This window comes from Euleptes europaea, chromosome 4, assembly GCF_029931775.1.
Source record: "Euleptes europaea isolate rEulEur1 chromosome 4, rEulEur1.hap1, whole genome shotgun sequence".
Classification (NCBI taxonomy): Eukaryota; Metazoa; Chordata; class Lepidosauria; order Squamata; family Sphaerodactylidae; genus Euleptes; species Euleptes europaea.
Window position 1 is genome coordinate 1,728,626 of NC_079315.1, and position 19,108 is coordinate 1,747,733.

General features: G+C 45.8%; 1 protein-coding gene across 1 annotated transcript in view; it reads right to left on the reverse strand.

Annotated features, from left to right (window-relative positions):
• LRMDA (leucine rich melanocyte differentiation associated) overlaps positions 1-19,108 on the reverse strand; it is a 778,901-nt gene that overhangs the window by 339,514 nt on the left and 420,279 nt on the right. Inside the window, exons 4-5 of the mRNA XM_056848296.1 lie at positions 18,287-18,426; positions 1,543-1,669 (exon numbers count right to left, since the gene is read on the reverse strand). Of these exons, the coding sequence (XP_056704274.1) occupies positions 1,543-1,669; positions 18,287-18,426 (267 nt within the window). The remainder of the gene's footprint in view (positions 1-1,542; positions 1,670-18,286; positions 18,427-19,108) is intronic.

A 19,108-nucleotide genomic window follows, 5' to 3' on the forward strand; every position in this document is an offset into this window, starting at 1 on the left:
CAGGGTTTCGCAAAGGAGGAAGTCTTTCATAAGAGCTTCAAAGGAAGTGATTTCATTTATTTGAGACTGCATTGTACGAGTTGAAAATAGCTAAAGGCGCTGGTAAACAATGTGTCAAACCAATCCCTGAATAAGAACTGTTAAAACTTTAATAGTTCTAAAATGAATCACTCTGAATTAATTTGCTTTCTGTGGCAAACGTGCAGCTGATAACAAATCTATCTAGCTACACGTCTGTGCTTCCATACACAGCATATTCCATAACAGTTACGGCGCTCTTTAAAGAGGACTGGAAAGCTGCAATAAATTATTAATTGTGCATATTGTAAAATAAAACCACATGTAAGAAAGTTGCTAGGGGAAAACATGAGCAGAGTTTAAGATTGCGAAGAATTCCAAGACACGTCTGGATTTGTACAAAAAAGGACTACTCTGGGCAGAATGGTATTGTATGTCCTATATCAGTGGAGTGTCTGGAAGACAGAGACGACCAAATCTTCTGAGTCAGCAATATACAGTTTGCCTGGTTTAGGCCCCGTTGATGCCAAAAAACTAGACTCTAAATCAGTTATTTGAGAGTCTCTCCCTCCAGCATCAGCCAGACCACAGTATCTAAGACCAGGATCAAGTCAAGGAGATCTTCTCCCACTTCACCTCCAGCACAAGCACTACCATGTTTCCATCTTGCTGGAACAGTGATGGCTTGAGCTTGCAAGAGCTCTTGTTTTAGGAGAGCCCATCCTTCAATTGCTCTGTTCCCTTCCAGCATTCTTGCCCATGGAATGACTCTCATCATGCCTCATTAAAGTCTGCCCGATTAAAATCTAACTTACGCGTTTGGCTGTGAACTTCCTTGCCCCCGCCCCAACAGCAAAAGGAATTCGACGAAGACATGGTCACCACCCCCTAAGGTCTCCACCACCTTCACCCCATCTACCAACTCTTGCCTGCCAGTTAATATTCAGTCAGAAATGAAGTCCACTCTGTCCTCAGAGAGGAAAACCTTTGGTTCTCGCCCTTCGGCTCTGGCCCTTTGGTTCTCGCCCTTTGGCTCTCGCACGTGACAAGGAGGAGCCTCAGAGTTCAAAGGCTCACAGCCCCTCCCTCTCAACCGTAACAAAGAGGGGGCGGGGCCAGCAATAAATCCCCGGCAAATAAACAGACCCTCCTCAATCAGCAACCACATATTTTGCAACAATTGCCTTCTTCTGTAAAACAACACCACTGCCCTCAGACGCGCATCAGTTCCTCAGATGACAAAGGGTTTTGCCTTCAGGGGTGGGGGAGAATTAAAAGTGCAGTGGTAAGGTCAAAAATGCAAATTCTGATTTTTGCAGAATTTAAGCCATGGGAGTACTTTGGTCTGCAGCATCATAGGCATTACTGCCCGAAAAAAAAATGTTTTAGAAAATATTAACAGCATGCTACTATTCTAAATAGCTTCAACAGCAAGATTTAATTTACAAAATAAAAATAAAACACTAGAAACACATTTTTAAAGTCCTGTAAATTGACCCCACCATCTCAGTTATTATGCCTGACCTTAGAATCCGGGGGTTTCACCACTTTCATAAAAGCCCCTCTCAGGGCGGCTTCTTCATGCTCGCTTCGGCTGACTTTTCGAGAATCCAGAAACTTCAAGTTGCTTAATTTGTGCAGAACAAAATACCTGTTATCAAAATAAATAAATAAAAGTTAAAGGAAAAACTTTGTTGACAATTCCTATTGACTCTATAGCACACGGTCCTCAATTTAAATGATTCTAAATACGCAAACCGGGAGAAAGACCTTGTATTGGGAGGCAGCGTGGTATAGTGGTTAGGAGCGGTGGACTCTGATCTGGAGAACCGGGTTTGAGTCCCCACTCCTCCACATGAGCGGCGGAGGCTAATCTGGTGAACCGGGTTGGTTTCCCCACTTCTACACACGGAGCCAGCTGGGTGACCTTGAGCTAGACACAGTTCTCTCAGAACTCTGCCTGAGACACTGGAGAGCGGCTGACAGACAGAAGAGACAGTTTTGTACCTTGACAGACCAATGGACTTATTCAGTACAAGGCAGCTTCATGAGGGTCAGATTCTGCCCCAGTGACAGAGGGTCCTCTTCTTTGCATGCAGAAGTCCCCTGGTTAAATCCTGGGCCTCCCTGTTTAAAAGGACCAGGATGTAAGTGATGTGAAAGATCTCAGTCTGAGATCTGCATCTAGCCAGAATTGATAAGACTGACATTGACAAGCCAGCAGTCTGACTCAATATAAGGCAGCTCTGTGTGACATTTTCCAGCAGTTTTTCACACACCCTCAGCTTTTTCTCACGAGGGACCATTTCATTGCATTCATCCAATGCATTTCTTCTACGCCAACTCATAGCTTCTTGAACACATGAAGCTGCCTTATACTGAATCAGACCTTTGGTCCATCAAAGTCAGTATTGTCTACTCAGATGGGCAGCGGCTCTCCAGGGTCTCAGGCAGGGGTCTTTCGCATCCCCTACTTGCCTAGTCCCTTTAACTGGAGATGCCGGGGATTGAACCTGGGGCCTTCTGCATGCCAAGCAGATGCTGTACCACTGAGCCACGGCCCTCTCCATGGCCGTCCAGGGTCTCAGGCAGGGGTCTTTCACATCACCCACTTGCCTAGTCCCTGCAACTGGAGATGCCGAGGATTGAACCTGGGGCCTTCTGCATGCCAGGCAGATGCTCTACCACTGAGCCACGGCCCTCTCCATGGCCGTCCAGGGTCTCAGGCAGGGGTCTTTCACATCCCCTACCTGCCTAGTCCCTTTAACTGGAGGTGCCAGGGATTGAACACCTGGGACCTTCTGCATGCAAAGCAGAGGTTCTACCACTGAGCCACAGCCCCTTCTTCAGCCAACGTACAAGAGATAACAACAACTGCATGAAATGTAAGGTTCTTCGTGCCATTCAGAAAAGCACACACCCTCCCAAGCTGGGCCAGGCCCTAGATTCGGAGCTGCTCTGTGGACCCCTTTTCAAACGCCTCTAACGTTTTGGCAAGAAAGATGGAATTTGGCTAGCCGAACACCCACACACATAGATTTATTCATCTGAAACGGAAAGCTGACAGAGCATGGCACAGGATGGCATGAATCAATGTTTAAAAAAACAGACCAGAAAGGTGATAATATCAACTCATCTCAAGTGCTTGCTATTTACAGCCAGCCACCCAGATATGAAGCAGACTCAGTGGAGACGGAGAGAGGAAGCGCCAGATCCTTTCCTGGCAGGAAACAGAAAGGTGATTGATAATATTCCCTACAAATGCCAAGTTTATATAGACCGTCATTCTAGTAATCAGGCAGAGTCCTTGTGGCATTTGGAAGAAGTTACCGCATGTGTCCTGAAGTATGAGGATGGGGGGGGGATGTGTTTAAGTTCCAATACGAAGGACTCTCCTCAAAGTTTTAACCTTTAAAGACTTACATGGTCTGGGACCCTCGTACCTTCGAGACCACCTCTCCTGGCACATCCCCCGAAGAACATTATGTTCTACTAATAACAACCTTTTAGTGGTGCCCCGCCCTAGGAATGTGCGGCTGTCCTCCCTTCCTAATAAAATCAGGGCCCTGCAGGACCTTAAATAGTTCTGCACGGTCTGTAAGACAGAGTTATTCCACCAGGCCTAAGAAGATAAGAAAGGCCCTGCTGGATCAGACCAAGGTCCATCAAGCCCAGCAGTCTGTTCACACTGTGGCCAGCCAGGTGTCTCTAGGAAGCCCACAAACAAGACGACTGCAGCAGCATTTATCCTGTCCTGCGTTCCACAGCACCTAATAGGTGTGCTCCTCTGAGCCTAGGGAGAATAGGTCCACATCATGACTAGCATCCATTTTTACTAGTAGCCATGAATAGCCCTCTCCTCCATGAACATGTCCACTCCCCTCTTAAAGCCTTCCAAGTTGGAAGCCATCACCACACCCTAGGGCAGGGAGTTCCACAGTTTAACGATGTGTTGTGTGAAGAAACAACTGAGGACAGCCGCGGGTGTCATCTTTCCTGGCCTCCCTACCTCCCCCACCCCATTATTCTGTTCATTCTGTGAACTTGGGGGGAACATCTGATTGCAGATCTTTTCAGTGGTCACTCTTTTAATCGAGTGCCATCTCTTTTTTTACTATGTTCATATAATATGGCTCGATAACAAGGAGGAGGAAGATGGTTTTCATATGTTGACTTTCTCTACCACTTAAGGATGAATCAAACCAGCTTACAGTCACCTTCCCTTCCCCACAACAGACACGCTGTGAGTTAGGCTGGGCTGAGAGAGCTCTAAGAGAGCTGTGACTAGCACAAGGTCACCCAGCTGGCTTCATGTGGAGGAGAGGGGAAACAAATCCAGTTCACCAGATTAGCCTCCGCAGCTCATACGGGGGAGTGGGGAATCAAACCCGGTTCTCCAGATCAGAGTCCACCGCTCCAAACCACCGCTCTTAACCACTACATCACACTGGAGGGAACAAAGTAATACTAATAAAAAAGAGCCCCTTTACAAAGCGTCACATGTCCCGCGATGGACTATTTGTTAAGCTTAGCTAGATGTCCGGGGAGATTGAAATGTCCTCAGACACATCTCCAACCTCCCCGGCTGCACTGCGAACCCTCTGTGGGGGCTTTGATGGCCCTTATCTTTCCGTGGGAGAATATATTTCCATCTTATATTATTGGCAGGAAAAACTCAGAGGACAAGAAGCCCTTTTAAACACAGATACGAGCAGAAGGAAATAATATGTCAAGAGGAAAGCTCAGGGGGAGCAAAGAAACCCCGGCTAAGTGCAGGGCGAGAAAAGATTAATATTCAGGTGCAGAAAACAGCACAGTTAGGAAATCAGCAAATGTTTAATGACGGAGTGAAAGATGCCATCGCGGAGCAGGCGGCCACAAAAGAACGACAACAGATTGGAGGCGGTGCTGTCAGCTCTTCGCCAGCTTTGAACCAGAGCCCTAAACGTCAAGTCCCGCCTAAGCCGGTCTAAGAAAAAGCTAAACTTGCAACAGAATTATTTCAGCGGGGATCGTCTCTTCGGTTCAGCGTTTCGAGGATTTGTTCCCGGAAGAGACAGAACGAGTGGCGGCAGCGTAGGAAAGGTGGTGGCAGTGGCCAGGCAGCGGGGGGGGGGGGGGGAGCGACAGAAAAAGAACAGCCATCTGTATCATATGAAAGAAATCTCCCCCTCCCTCCTCCGTCATCTTGGCAGGGCAGATGTTGTGGAGCAGAGGATGATGGAGTTTAAAAAGGCAGAGGATGATGGAGTTTAAAAAGGCAATCTGTGGCAGGCTTTAAAAGCTCCCCTGTCATCAGAGTTGAAGTCTTGCAATAATGACACCGTTTTGAAGAACAGTCAAAATTAAAGTACCACGACTTGAGTTCCTTTCTTCAAAGGGGGTGGGGGAGAGGACAAAACAGATATCTAGGGCTCCATGGTAAACCGTTCGTGCTGTGGGCCCGCACTTAGCCCTGCTCCACGTGCCTCTCTTCATAGAATCATAGTGTTGGGACCACCAGGGTCATCTAGTCCAACCCGCTGCTCAATGCAGGAAATTCACAACTGCCTCCCCAAACCCCAGTGACCCCTGCTCCATGTCCAGAAGTTGGCGGGGGGAGACCCTCCAAGAACCCTGGCCAATCTGGCCTGGAGGGAAATTGCTTCCTGGCTAGGGTTGCCAGGTCCTTCTTTGCAACCGGCGGGAGGTTTTTGGGGTGGGGCCCGAGGAGGGCGGGGTTTGGGGAGGGGAGGGACTCCAATGCCATAGAGTCCAATGGCCAAAGCGGCCATTTTCTTCAGGGGAACTGATCTATATCAGCTGGAGATCAGTTATAATAGCAGGAGATCTCCAGCTAGTATCTGGAGGTTGGCAACCCTATTTATAAGTAAAGTTATTGTGGGTGACACTGAGACACGCATACAAATGTTTTGCAACCCCAAGGGGCATTGGTAGGGTTGCAAACCTCCAGGTGGTGGCTGGAAATCTCCTGCTGTTACAACTAATCTCCAGCCTATAGAGATCAGTTCACCTGGAGAAAAAAGTCTGCCTTGGACGGTGCACCGAAGTACCTCCCCTCCCCAAAACCCGCCCTCCTCAGGCTCCACCCCAAAAATCTCCAGGTATTTCCCAATCCGGAGCTGGCAAGCCTAGGCATTGGACTTGAATTTCTTCAACATCCATGTCAGAGAGCAAAGCACACTTGAAGATGAGACTTCCCAAAAACTCAGTGAAAGGAGAAGAGTCCCTACTGGGCATGGCCAAGCCCTTTGGTTACACCTGAAGTAACTATTTGGATCCCAGACTTTGCTTTTTCCAAGTCATGGGGGCATCTACAATAAGTAATGCACCTCCTTTTGATGTGGGTGCTCCAATCTTAACATAAGCCCAGCTTAGTATGTTTGGCCTGAAGAGGAGAAGACTGAGAGGTGGTATAACCATCTTCAAGTTCTTGAAGGGCCGTCATGTAGAGGATGGTGCCAAGTGGTTTTCTGTTGCTCCGCAAGGTCGGACCAGAGCCAACAGGTTGAAATTAAATCAAAAGAGTTTTCATCTAGACATTAGGAAGAATTTTATAACAGTTACTGCAGTTCCTCAGTGGAACAGGCTTCCTCGGGAAGTGATAAGCTGTCCTTTTCTGGAGGATTTTAAGCAGAGGCTCGATGGCCATCTGTCAGCAATATTGATTCTGTGACCTTAGGCAGATCATGAGAGGGAGGGCATCTTGGCCACCTTCTGGGCATGGAGTAGGGGTCACTGGGGGTGTGTGTGGGGGAGTTAATTGGGAATTTCCTCCATTGTGCAGGGGGTTGGTCTAGATGACCCTGGTGGTCCCTTCCAACTCTATGATTCTATGACCTTCAGCAGATGATGAGAGGGAGGGCATCTTGGCCATCTTCTAGGCATGGAGTAGGGGTCACTGGAGTTGTGGGGGGGAGGTAGTTATGAATTTCCTGCATTGTGCAGGGGGTTGGACTATATGACCCTGGTGGTCCCTTCCAACTCTATGATTCTAGTATTTAAAAAAAGACAGAAAAGCATTGCTAAAACCACATAAAGGAGCAGACTCAGAGATAAATTCAGCCCTTGTAAATTTAATCCAGGGTTATTTGTTGGCTCCAGATCGTTCTGCGGTGATGTATGACTTAGTTACTAAGGTTATCAAGGCAGTATCCCACAGCTGCGTAGTACATAAAACATTCCAGTTAACAATGCAAAGAGGTTAACTCCCCCCAAGATAACCTACTATCAGAGGGTTAAACCAGATGACAGGCCTCTGTCAGCTTCCCGGGAGCTATTGATGGTTCAATCAGTTTGTTTTGAAGGCAAAGCACAACAAAAGGGGGCACTAAACTTATTCAAACTGTCAGGGGAGACTATCTGGAATGTTGCTCGCAGGTAAGTAATTTGGGGTGTTTTAAGACTATTATCAAGCGGCAATGGCTGCAGAAAGAGACAGCTACTAATCACAGGGAATGCAGCCGTCATAAAACACTTTATGGCAGGCACTGGGATCTATAAATTGCATGACATATTGCAACAGCTGTCAACTTATAAAACTGCTAGTTACAGGACCACTGTTTAATGAAAAAGGATCCACTGGAGTTTTCCATTCTGCAGGCAGCCCGTGTTTTATTTTCACTAAGGGGACGGGGTACGCGGTCATTTTAAAAACCCACACTTCAAAGTTCCCGTTCAGAATTCCCCAGGACGGGTGTTTATTTATTTAGGATATTTCTGTGCCGCCGCTTCACACCTCTTCTCAAGGCAGCTTACCGTTATGAAGTTTTTTTTTTAAAACCAAGCCATTAAAAATAAAAGACATTAAAAATAAGCCATTAAAGCCATTAAAAACGAGACACCCAAAAACAAGCAACGGGAGACAAGCAGCACTTGTCTCTAATGTCCCGGGTCAATAATGATTCGGTGCTTGCACCTTTACCTTTAACTGGCTCAGAACTAAAGTACGTGACGACCCCCTTTTCCCGTATGGACTTGTCCTTCCTTTAGAATCCAATTTTGTCACCGTGCTCAGGATATCCTTGCTTTCAAGGGTGAGGCAGTTGGAAACCAGAGCTAAGGGTGATGACAGCCCGGCTAGCCTTCCACTTGAGAAATACCAGTCTCACTCTGTCATCCTTTAGACCCCAAGTCAAAATTGTTTTATCCTCCAGTGTTTTTGACAACTGTTCTGTTTTCTTTGCTGCGGCCAGCATGGCGTCATGGTTAGGATGTCAGACGAGGACATCCTAATCAGGAGAGGGGCCGTGGCTCAGTGGTAGAGCCTCTGCTTTGCATGCGGAAGGTCCCAGGTTCAATCCCCGGCATCTCCAGTTAAAGGGACCAGGCAAGGAGGTGATGTGAAAGACCCCTGCCTGAGACCCTGGAGAGCGGCTGCCGGTCTGAGTAGACCATACTGACTTTGATGGACCTTGATGGTCTGGTTCAGTATAAGGCAGCTTCATGTGTTCATGAGGATCTGGAAGACCCAGGTTCGAGTTCGCAGTCTGCCATCAAACCCCACTGGGCAACTTTGGAGAATGGCAGAATAATGTTTTATTCAGGAAGGTTCTTCGGTTCCCACTGGAGAAAAAAGCTGGGAATAGATAACTAACTAGCTAACTAAATAAAATTTATTTATTTATTTTTCAAATTTATAGCCTGCCTTTATTCCCAGCCAAGCCAGGCTCAGGGCAGGTATCAATGCTTAAAATGAGATTTTCTATTTCAAGTTAGTTTAGTTGTGTTTTATTATTTATTATTATTATTGACTTCATTTATACCATTTTCCCCAATGGGGACCCATTCTCCATACATGATTCTCCTCTCCTACATTGTATCCTTGCAGCAACACTGCAAGGTGGGTTAGGCTGAGAGAGTGTGACTGGTCCAAGGTCTAGGGTTGCCGAGTGCCCGGTAGTGGCGGGTAAAAACCCGCCAATCCACCGGTCTGCCCACCAGCCAGCTGATGGCCAGTGGGCACTGCAGGCATGCAAGCGCACACGCATCACTTTTGAATAAGCCTGAAAGTGACGTGGACGCTCTGGGAATCTCGGAGAAAACTCTATGGTAAACCCGGAAGTGACGTGGGCGCGTCGCATGGGGTGCGCACGCGTCGCGTCCGGCTCATGCACGCATTGCACGCTACAGCCACGGCCCCAGAAAGCTCCTGCCGGTGGAGCTACGGGGCCTGGCAAGCAGACCAAGGTTATCCAGCGAGCTTCCATGGCACAAGTAGGGATTTGAACCTGTGTTTCCCAGGTGCTAGTCTGACACTCTTAACCACTACACCACACTGGCTCCCACACTCCCTTGAATGGGAAAGGAGGGATGTAAAGATTTTAAATGTAGAAACGTCACTGTTACTTTCTGGACTGTCAGGATGAACCCCCAAAGGTTGCAGAAACCTATGCATGCTCCTTTCCCCAGAACCTTCTACATTATTATTATTGTTGTTGTTGTTGTCCCAGACTTGCATTCGAAACAATTTACTACGGAAATAAACTGGGACGGTGGTTGTTGGGGAGGGGGGCAGGAACGCGCAGAGCTCATGACAGACAGAAGTGCAAATCATTTGCAGCAGAACACAAGGAAGAAACACAACCCCATTTTATGTTAGTTCGGCACCAAATAAGTGGAAATGACAATAGGGATTAACAATTCATTTTCCAATTTGTTAACTGTTCCCTATAGTTCACGTTGTGTGTGTGTGTGTGTGTGTGTGTTTTGGCGCTTTAGTGTTGACCTGTCAAGGTACTTAGGTGTATATTTTCAAAGTGATTCACAGGGCTGGCAAAATTCCAGCTGATGTTATAGTGAGTTTCCCGACCAAACTGTCATGCATATCACCAGGTTTGAGAGAAGGGATCTGACTGGAGGCAAAGCAACTTTCAAGCAATGCCTTTTTTCAGTGGGACCAACTGGGGACTTCTGTACTACCACGATCACAACAGGAGTTCTGTTCTCTAAATCCATAATGCCAACAGACATAATAAATTAATAAGACTATTTTTCCCCCCGCTGCCAACCTGGTTCATACATACAATTGGGGCTGCCTCCTTCAATAAATCACCAGACCTTTTCGTAGGAATGGCAGAAACCTCCTGAGAAATTCTGCAAGACTCATCAAAACTCCTCTTGGCTTCCCTCAGATGTTTTGCCAGGAGGAGGAACCCCATTCGCCTGAAACTTTGCTTCAGATGAAATTTTAGTAGAAACTTGGATTTGCTTTTTTTCTGCTTGCAAGACAGAAGCAAGCTGGTAACCAAGATCAAGATAATTCACGATGAATTGTAAAAGTTACTAAAACTTAAGTTTGGAACGGATCCGAAAAATATGCTAGTAAATATTTTACCAAGTAATATCCCAAAAATATATAGCGAATTATTTAAGTACATAGTGACAGCGGCAAGGGTAACATATGCAGCAAAGTGGAAGGCAGAGAAATACCCAGAGTCGATTGATTGAGTCAACAAGTTAACTGAATATGTGACTATGGCAAAATTAACACCCTTTATACATAATAGACCAATTTCCGAATTTCAGGAAAAAATGGAATGTCCTTTTCAGTTATATAGTAGAAAATTAAGAATAACATTCGACTAAAATGGAAGAAGAAAGATTTAGGTAATATATGTTTTACTATAGATGTGTTACTAGCTATGAAGTTATATTGAGAATATAGAGTGATGTAACTCAAAAGAAGAGCCCCGTGGCGCAGAGTACTGCAGTCAAAAGCTCTGCTCACAGCCTGAGTTCGATCCCGACGGAAGTTGGTTTCAGGTAGACGGCTCAAGGTCGACTCAGCCTTCCATCCTTCTGAGGTCGGTAAAACGAGTACCCAGCTTGCTGGGGGTACAGGGAAGATGACTGGGGAATCACCCCGTAAACACAGCCTGCCTAGTAAACATCGGGATGTGACGTCACCCCATGGGTCAGGAATGACCCAGTGCTTGCACAGGGGACCTTTACCTTTTTTAACTCAAAAGAAGTGAACTACTAAAAGGTAAATTAAAAAAAAGCAAGTTCCACATAAATTGTAATAATGTGATTGTTTATGTTTAATGTGTATATGTTTGTTTGCATATTGAAATAGAACTTTCCCTTTTAAATAAAAGTGGGGATTGGAATGTTAAGATCTTCAAACGCTAATCTTCTGGTGGTCCCCGGCCCGAAGAGTGCCCAGCTGGCCTCGACCAGGGCCAGGGCTTTCTCTGCCCTGGCCCCTGCCTGGTGGAATAGCCTCTCCAGTGACACCAGGGCCCTGCGGGACCTTATGGAGTTGGCAGGGCCTGTAAGACGGAGCTATTCCGCCAGGCTTACGGTTGAGGCTAGCTACGTTTTTCTTTGTTAATTCTGGCCTCCCTACCCCACTCCACCTTGCCTGGAAAGCTTCCGTTCCATCTGCAGGCTCTGCATCTTATGGGAACCACCTGCAGGTGAGGTTGCCAGGTCCCTCTTCGCCACTGGCGGGAGGTTTTTGGGATGGAGCCTGAGGAGGGTGGGGTTTGGGGAGGGGACGGGCTTCGATGCCATATGCAATGGCCAAAGCGACTGTTTTCTCCAGGTGATCTATTGACTGGAGATCAGTTGTAACAGCAGGAGATCTCCAGATAGTACCTGGAGATTGACAAGCCTACCAGCAGGCCTTACTATTACCTTATGTCACAATCCAAGAGCCATTGGTAGTAGCTGATTTTATCATTTTATAGGGCTGTTTTAATCAATGGGTTTTATAAGGCTATGATATTTTATTGTATATTTGCTACTATGTGAGCCTCCCTGAGCCCAACCTCTGCCAGGGTGCAGTGAGGTAGAAGCCAGATAGATAGATAGATAGATAGATAGATAGATAGATAGATAGATAGATAGATAGATAGATAGATAGATAGATAGACAGACAGACAGACAGACAGACAGACAGACAGACAGACAGACAGACAGACAGACAGACAGACCTAAATCTCTACTGACTGCACCACAGCGGTGTTAGAAGATGCATACTAGGAAACGTGTATTTGTCCAGGATAGAGGATGGGATATAAATCCAATAAATAAAAAAAATATTTTGAAAAAACATGGAAATTCCTTTGGCGGGTAAACCAGTCTGAACTTAAATAGGTACACTCTGCATAGGACTACTCCGCATAGGACTACTCTGTCAAGTCATTTGGATCACTACTGCCATACTATGAACTTCCTCTGTGCATTTAATTTAAAATATTTACATCAAAATATTCATCTCAACAACCATTCGCCTCAGTACTTAGCACCTGAAAATGGTAGTATTTCTGGGGGACCCCAGTGAAAGTTTGCTTTGGGAAGGATCTACTCCAGGAGTGTCAAACATAAGGCCCATGGGCTGGATCCGGCCCCTTGAGAGCTTTTATCCATCCCATGAACGAGCCATGACAATCACCCACACCCACCCACACACTCTTGCAGTGTGCATGGGGTTGGACTAGATGACCCTGGTGGTCCCTTCCAACTCTATGATTCTATGAGTCTTGACCTGGGCATGGCCCGGCCCGACCAAGCAGCAGTTAAGTCATATCTGGCCCTTGTAACAATTGAGTTCGACACCCCTGATCTACTCCTTTAGGCAGTGATGACTTTCATTCAAAGGATGCCCCAATTAGGGACAACCCGCTCCACCAAAAATTTGCCAAAAAAAAAGAAAAAATCCAAAAACAACGACAAGAACTATCATCAGGAATTGAGCTAAATATTTTTGTTTTGGCTGTGCGTCCACAGAGGACAGCCTTTAAAAAATCCGTGGAGAGAGAAGGAAAGATCACCAATGTGGCAGAAAAAGAAACCTAGCCCCCTCCCTACAATAATCAGAAGAAAGGGACAAAACAGGTGGACTCTCCACAAGTTCCTGCAAGTCCAAAGAATAAAGAAAACGAAAACTACACAACCCACCTCTCCTGCACCATTATGTCACCAACAGAAAGGGGTAAGGTCACCTATAGGAAAAAAATACTTTGCAATACATTTTGAACCAGCTGATTTTTCACAGTCCAGTAATAACACGGCTCGTGTTTTCACTGCAAACAATAGACCCCCCACGACAGAACAGAAGGAGTGGTAGAACAAGACAAGCAAGCAGCAATTATTGTGTTGACTCTTTGTGACTTTGATCTCTGGGTCACGACCTTTGCTTCCCGGGATCTTCAAAGCAGAGATTGCAGATGAGGTTATTTGGCATTATGCTGCTTTGCTGGTCAGGTTGCTTATTTCCAACCCTAGAATCTCTCTCGGCAGGCAACCCTCTCCCCAGCTGGAATGAGTAATGTTTGAAACCACCTATGCAGCAGGCAATCATTTTCGCTCAGTAATACCTAGTAAAATAATACGAGTGCTTCGTAATTAACAATAATAAGACGTGCATTACTAAACTTACACAAAAGAGATTTGGAGATCTTTATGTCTCAAAAAAAAAAAAAATCCCAAACCAGGGTTGCAAAACTATATATTTGCAAAAGCTATTTTCTAACAGAGATGTGTTGGTTTTGCTATTAAACTTCATTCAGAATTAGTAAAGTATGTAATAACCAGAACCCAGACTTAATCAATTGGGTAGCAGAATTCTTACAACGTGCAATAAGCATAACGGAGCTTGTTTCTTAACTGTGGAAATTTTAAATTTGGATCTATTTTAACTGTTCTGATTATTCCCTTTTATGCCAATAAAGGCGATGATTGATTGATTGATTGATTGATTGATTGAGTAAAGTATGGAAATTGTCTAGCACTAAAATGGTTCATGTTGTAGTTTTACTTGGCATGACAACCCAGTCCTACACATATACCCTCAGAGGTTCTCCCAGGCAAGACATTCAGGCCACTGAAATAATATCTACCATTTGTGTGTGAATCCCCATCTTATGGTATTATTATTTTCAGTATTTTGCATACTGCCACAGAGACCATATATGGTGGACTTACTAGGTAAAAGTATATACACAAACAAACAAAAATCACATATAAGTGCTAACAAAGGGTTGCAACTTAAAATGATGTGGAGGGGCGGGGAATCAAACCGGGTTCTCCAGATTAGAGTCCACCACTCTCGACCACCACACCATGCTGGAGTTCCTGGTTCCACCACCACACCATTTTCGGGAGCTGAAACAGCCCTGGACTGTGTCATTTGCCCTGTCAGCAAGCTGCAGCACCTGACAGGGTCAATAACACCCCCAGGCCATTTCGGCTTGGGGAACTAGTGCAGGGGGTAAGGTGGGAGCCCCTCCTCCCCACACCATGTTCCCAAACTAAATTTAGGCCCCTTGTGGTGCTCTTTCGCAGAGTTGCCACTGAGGACTCGCAGATGGCATACGACTGCCCATCCCTGTTGGGAAATAGTGTAAAGTTTAACGTGTGTGTGTGTGTGTGTGTGTGTAAAGTGCCGTCAAGTTGCAGATGACTTATGGCGACCTCTTATGGGGTTTTCATGGCAAGAGACTAACAGAGGTGGTTTGCCAGTGCCTTCCTCTGCACAGCAACCCTGGACTTCCTTGGTGGTCTCCCATCCAAATACTAACCAGGGCTGACCCTGCTTAGCTTCTGAGATCTGACGAGATCAGGCAAGCCTGGGCCATCCAGGTCAGGGCAGTTTAACATGTAGTGAGGCCCTAATTCACTGTGATGGACAAATGCAGTATGTATCTCACAACTTAAGAAGGCCCAGCATATGCCTAACAAAGAAAGTTCCGACCCCCTGAAAGCTTAAGCTGCGAATAAACCCACCAGCTTTAACGTGCCCGCGAGACTCTTGGTAGCGTTTGCAGCAAAAGCTACCTTTCCGGCCTTCCAAACTAGTTCCTATTAATCCTTTTTTGCAAAATTGCCCAAAAGTATTTCTTTTTTTTTGAGGGGGGCGGAATGAGGATAATATTCAAATCAGAGTGCATTTGTTAACAGATAAAAACCATGAACTTCACATTGTTGGCAAGACGACTTCACGTAATGTGCCCTAAAACTATCTTGACCTCCTCTCTCTCTCTCTCTCTCTCTCTCTCTCTCTCTTTACAAATCAACATTTTGCACAGTCGATAATACAACAAGAGACATGATGGTTTTGATGTACGGCTGCGTGACATATTATAAATATTACATCACATAACCACAGAGGATGTCACTCAACAAGACTTTTTCTTTCTCTCCCAGGCGGCACTAAATGAACCATGGATTCTTGCCTCTGAATACCTCCTTTCAGGTACTACTTTTGCTTAAATGATTAATAGGAAGCATATTGTCAGGGAAAAAAATGTACTTAAAGTGAAAAACAGTAAACTGTAGAGATATCATTCATTTTTTAAGCAATTCTGTGGTGAAACGCCTCATAAATTTACATGACGACACCCTGATCGGACTCTTTGTAAGCCCGACCGCCGGCACGCTTTCCAGTTTGGGGTTAAGGCGATGGGAAAATATTTTATTCAATCTAGGCCACTTAGCAAAAGCCAAGATGACACGTTTATGCACAATTCAGCAGTTGTCTCGCTGGAAGTGATTTTTTTAAAAAATCTCTAGGCTAAGGAGGGTTTTAAATCTATTTTCAAGAGTCTGAAACGTGGACTATTGCTGCAAGGGAGGGCTGTAGGCAGGTTCGACTTACTGCAACATGATGGGAAAAGAAAGCACCTGGTACCCGTTCCCTTTCAGGCTTCCGATGCTTTTTGGCTGAAGGCATTCATGTGCAGCTGAGACCCAGGCCTGGGAAGGGTGTCAATCAAGACCCTCTTTGCTTATCATCTCAGCATGCATTTGAGAATTCTAGAAGTCAGACTTATCATCATTTGCAGGCAAATAGGTAGGATGGGTTTGGGCCCTATTTTTTTAAACCAGATTTTTAACTTGGAAACAACATGGGGTCGGAAATGTTACCCCCTTTGTTCTGAAATTTACCACCATGTCTTCAAAGGATGCGTGTAGTCAAGTCACGTATGCATAGAGTTGCCAACCTCCGGGTGGTCTGAGGCAAAAAGAACAGCACGCAGGCTCTATATCTCTATACACCTGTTTAATGTGAATACATATACTAAAGGAAACTTATAGAAAGGAAACTTGTAAAAACTATTGCACCCTACCTTAACTCTAAGTGTGGATACTAACCTTAAACCTAACAAAGCATCTCTAGCAAACTACAATCTCTAATGCCATATACTCTAACCAACAACAAATAACACACAAGAGACCATATGTGCACAAAAACAATAGCCCCCAATAAATAGTCCACATGTGGTAGCAGGAGATCGCCTGCTATTACAACTGATCTCCAGTCGATAGTGTTCAGTTCCCCTGGAGAAAATGGCCACTACGACAATTGGCCTCTATGGCATTGAAGTCCCTCCCCTCCCCAAATCCCGCCTCCTCAGGCTCCGCCCCCCCAATCTCCATGTATTTCCCAACCCAGACCTGGCAACCCTATATATGCAAAGCTAGTCACAAGCTAGCTTTGAGAGCAAGAGAATGTTTTGTCTTCCCTTCGACAAACCCCTCCAACCTTGTGTGTGTGTGTCTTTAGATTTAACAGGTATACCAGGTACGCCCAGTGTCTTGCCCATGGGCACTATGGCACCCCGCCAACACCTTCTCTGGCACCCAACAAGTGTTTTTGAAAGCAGGCAGAGGTTTTTGCCCATTAAGGCTCCTGATTGGCCATGGGAGATTCAATCGGCTGTGCAGATTTTTTTAAAAAATGTTGCTTTGGCAGCAGCTGCCAAAAAAAAGATCTTCACTGTATTACTGAAGGTAAGGCTACGGCAGCCCCTTTGTGGCTGGCTCGACCTCCTGTGGCAGCCATGTTGTGGCCGCACCCATCACGATGGGAGACTCGGACCCAGAAATAACTAGAGGTGTCGCCAAATATTTGACAATAGTACTGTCTTTAAAGACACAATACAGTTAAATACATAGGACCAAGTCCTACAAGGAAAGGTTGAAGGAGCTGGGTATGTTTAGCCTGGAGAGGAGAAGACTGAGAGGGGACATGAGAACCATCTTCAAGTACTTGAGGGGCTGTCATAGAGAGGATGGTGCCGAGTTGTTTTCTGTTGCCCCAGAAGGTCGGACCAGAACCAACGGGTTAAAATTAAATCAAAAGAGTTTCTATCTAGACCAGTGATGGTGAACCTTTTAGACACCGAGTGCCCAAACTGCAACCCAAAACCCACTTATTTATCGCAAAGTGCCAACACGGCAATTTAACCTGAATACTGAGGTTTTAGTTTAGAAAAAAACAACACATACATTAACAACTTTTGCCTTAAAAGAAAAACACAATAACAGAGCTTTCAATGATACAAACAACTTTTTATTGAAAGGTAAAAGTTTGCATATGGCATGCTTTTGAACAATTAATGTTTGTTCAAAGCCGCTAAGCTGGGCGGCGGGGAGTCCAGGGAAGGCAGATGCGACGGCTGCTCAACCTACCCGCGTGTGCCCACAGAGAGGGCTCGGCGTGCCAAATCCGGCACACGTGCCATAGGTTTGCCAACACGGATCTAGACATTAGGAAGAATTTTCTACCAGAGCAGTTCCTCAGTAGAACAGACTTCCACAGGAGGTGGTGAGCTCTCCTTCCCTGGAGGTTTTTAAGAAGAGGCTGGATGGCCATCTGTCAGCAATGCTGATTCTATGACCTTAGGCAGATCATAGAATCATAGAGTTGGAAGGAACCACCAGAGTCATCTAGTCCAACCCCCTGCACAATGCAGGAATTTCACAACTATCTTCCCCCACACCCCCAGTGACCCCTACTCCATGGCCAGAAGGTAGCCAAGATGCCCTCCCTCTCATGAACTGCCTAAGGACATAGAATCAGCATCGTTGACAGATGGCCATATAGCCTCTGCTTAAAAACCTCCAGGGGAGAAGCACTTACCACCTCCCGAGGAAGTCTGCTCCACTGAGGAACCACTCTAAGTGTTAGAAAATTCTTCCTAATGTCTAGACGGAAACTCTTTTGATTTAATTTCAATCCGTTGGTTGTGGTCTGACCTTCTGGGGCAACAGAAAACAACTCAGCACCCTCCTCTCTATGGCAGCCCTTCAAGTACTTGAAGATGGTTATCATATCCCCTCTCAGTGGTCTCCTCTCCAGGCTAAACATCCCCAGCTCCTTCAACCTTTCCTCATAGGACTTGGTCTCCAGACCCCTCCCCATCTTTGTTGCCCTCCTCTGGACACGTTCCAGCTTGTCCACGTCTTTCTTAAATTACATGTTGACGAATACTTTACACGGGGAGGTCCAACGGAACTTGCAGTTCAGGATACGTACCTGTATCTTTGGTAGTCTCCCTCATCCTTATCTTTGCAGACCAGCTCATTGGGGCATGCTGAATTTCCCAGCAAACTGAGGTACTCCAAGGAAGGTGCCACTTCCGCCAAGTGATCCAGCAGCTTTTCCAGTTCTGTGATGTGTCTAATGTTAAGGATCCATTGACATGACTGAAAAAAGAAGCTCTTAAATAACCACATTGCAGTAACTGACAAACATCTCTCTCTCTCTCGCACGCACACACACACACACACACACACACACACACACACAAAGAGAGTAGCATTCAGGAAAATGTCACATTAATTGTTCCCAAGGTAAAGGTGGACCTGATCCAAGTGAGTCCCCCCCCCACACAGAATGAGAGGACTTTGCCCCCCTCCCTGCACTCCATTCCCTTCTCCTTCTTTCCTCTTTGCAAAACATTATAAACTTTGACAAAATGATGGATGATGTATGGGGAAACGGTTCGCCATTGTTGCAGCCATGAAACTTTTCCAACATGGCAACGAGCGGTTATTTGCACAGTACATTCATCATGGACCACATTACAGTCCGTTTGGAAAAATGAGTTTGCAAAACGCAGGCTGGCGGCCGCAGCCAATGGGAACGTGGGTCTTTGTGACACCACAACATTTGCTTAACTCGTGCATAGGCATCAACGCTTCAGTGGATGTTTCCTGGGGAACCTCAGTGATACAAGACCGCAACGTGTAACGCACGCAAAGCTTTGAGGTGGACGGAAATGCCACACGCTGCCATTGGAGTGGCTCGGATACCTCAAACTTGAAAGGGACTTAATATAGCCACATCTGCAAAGCA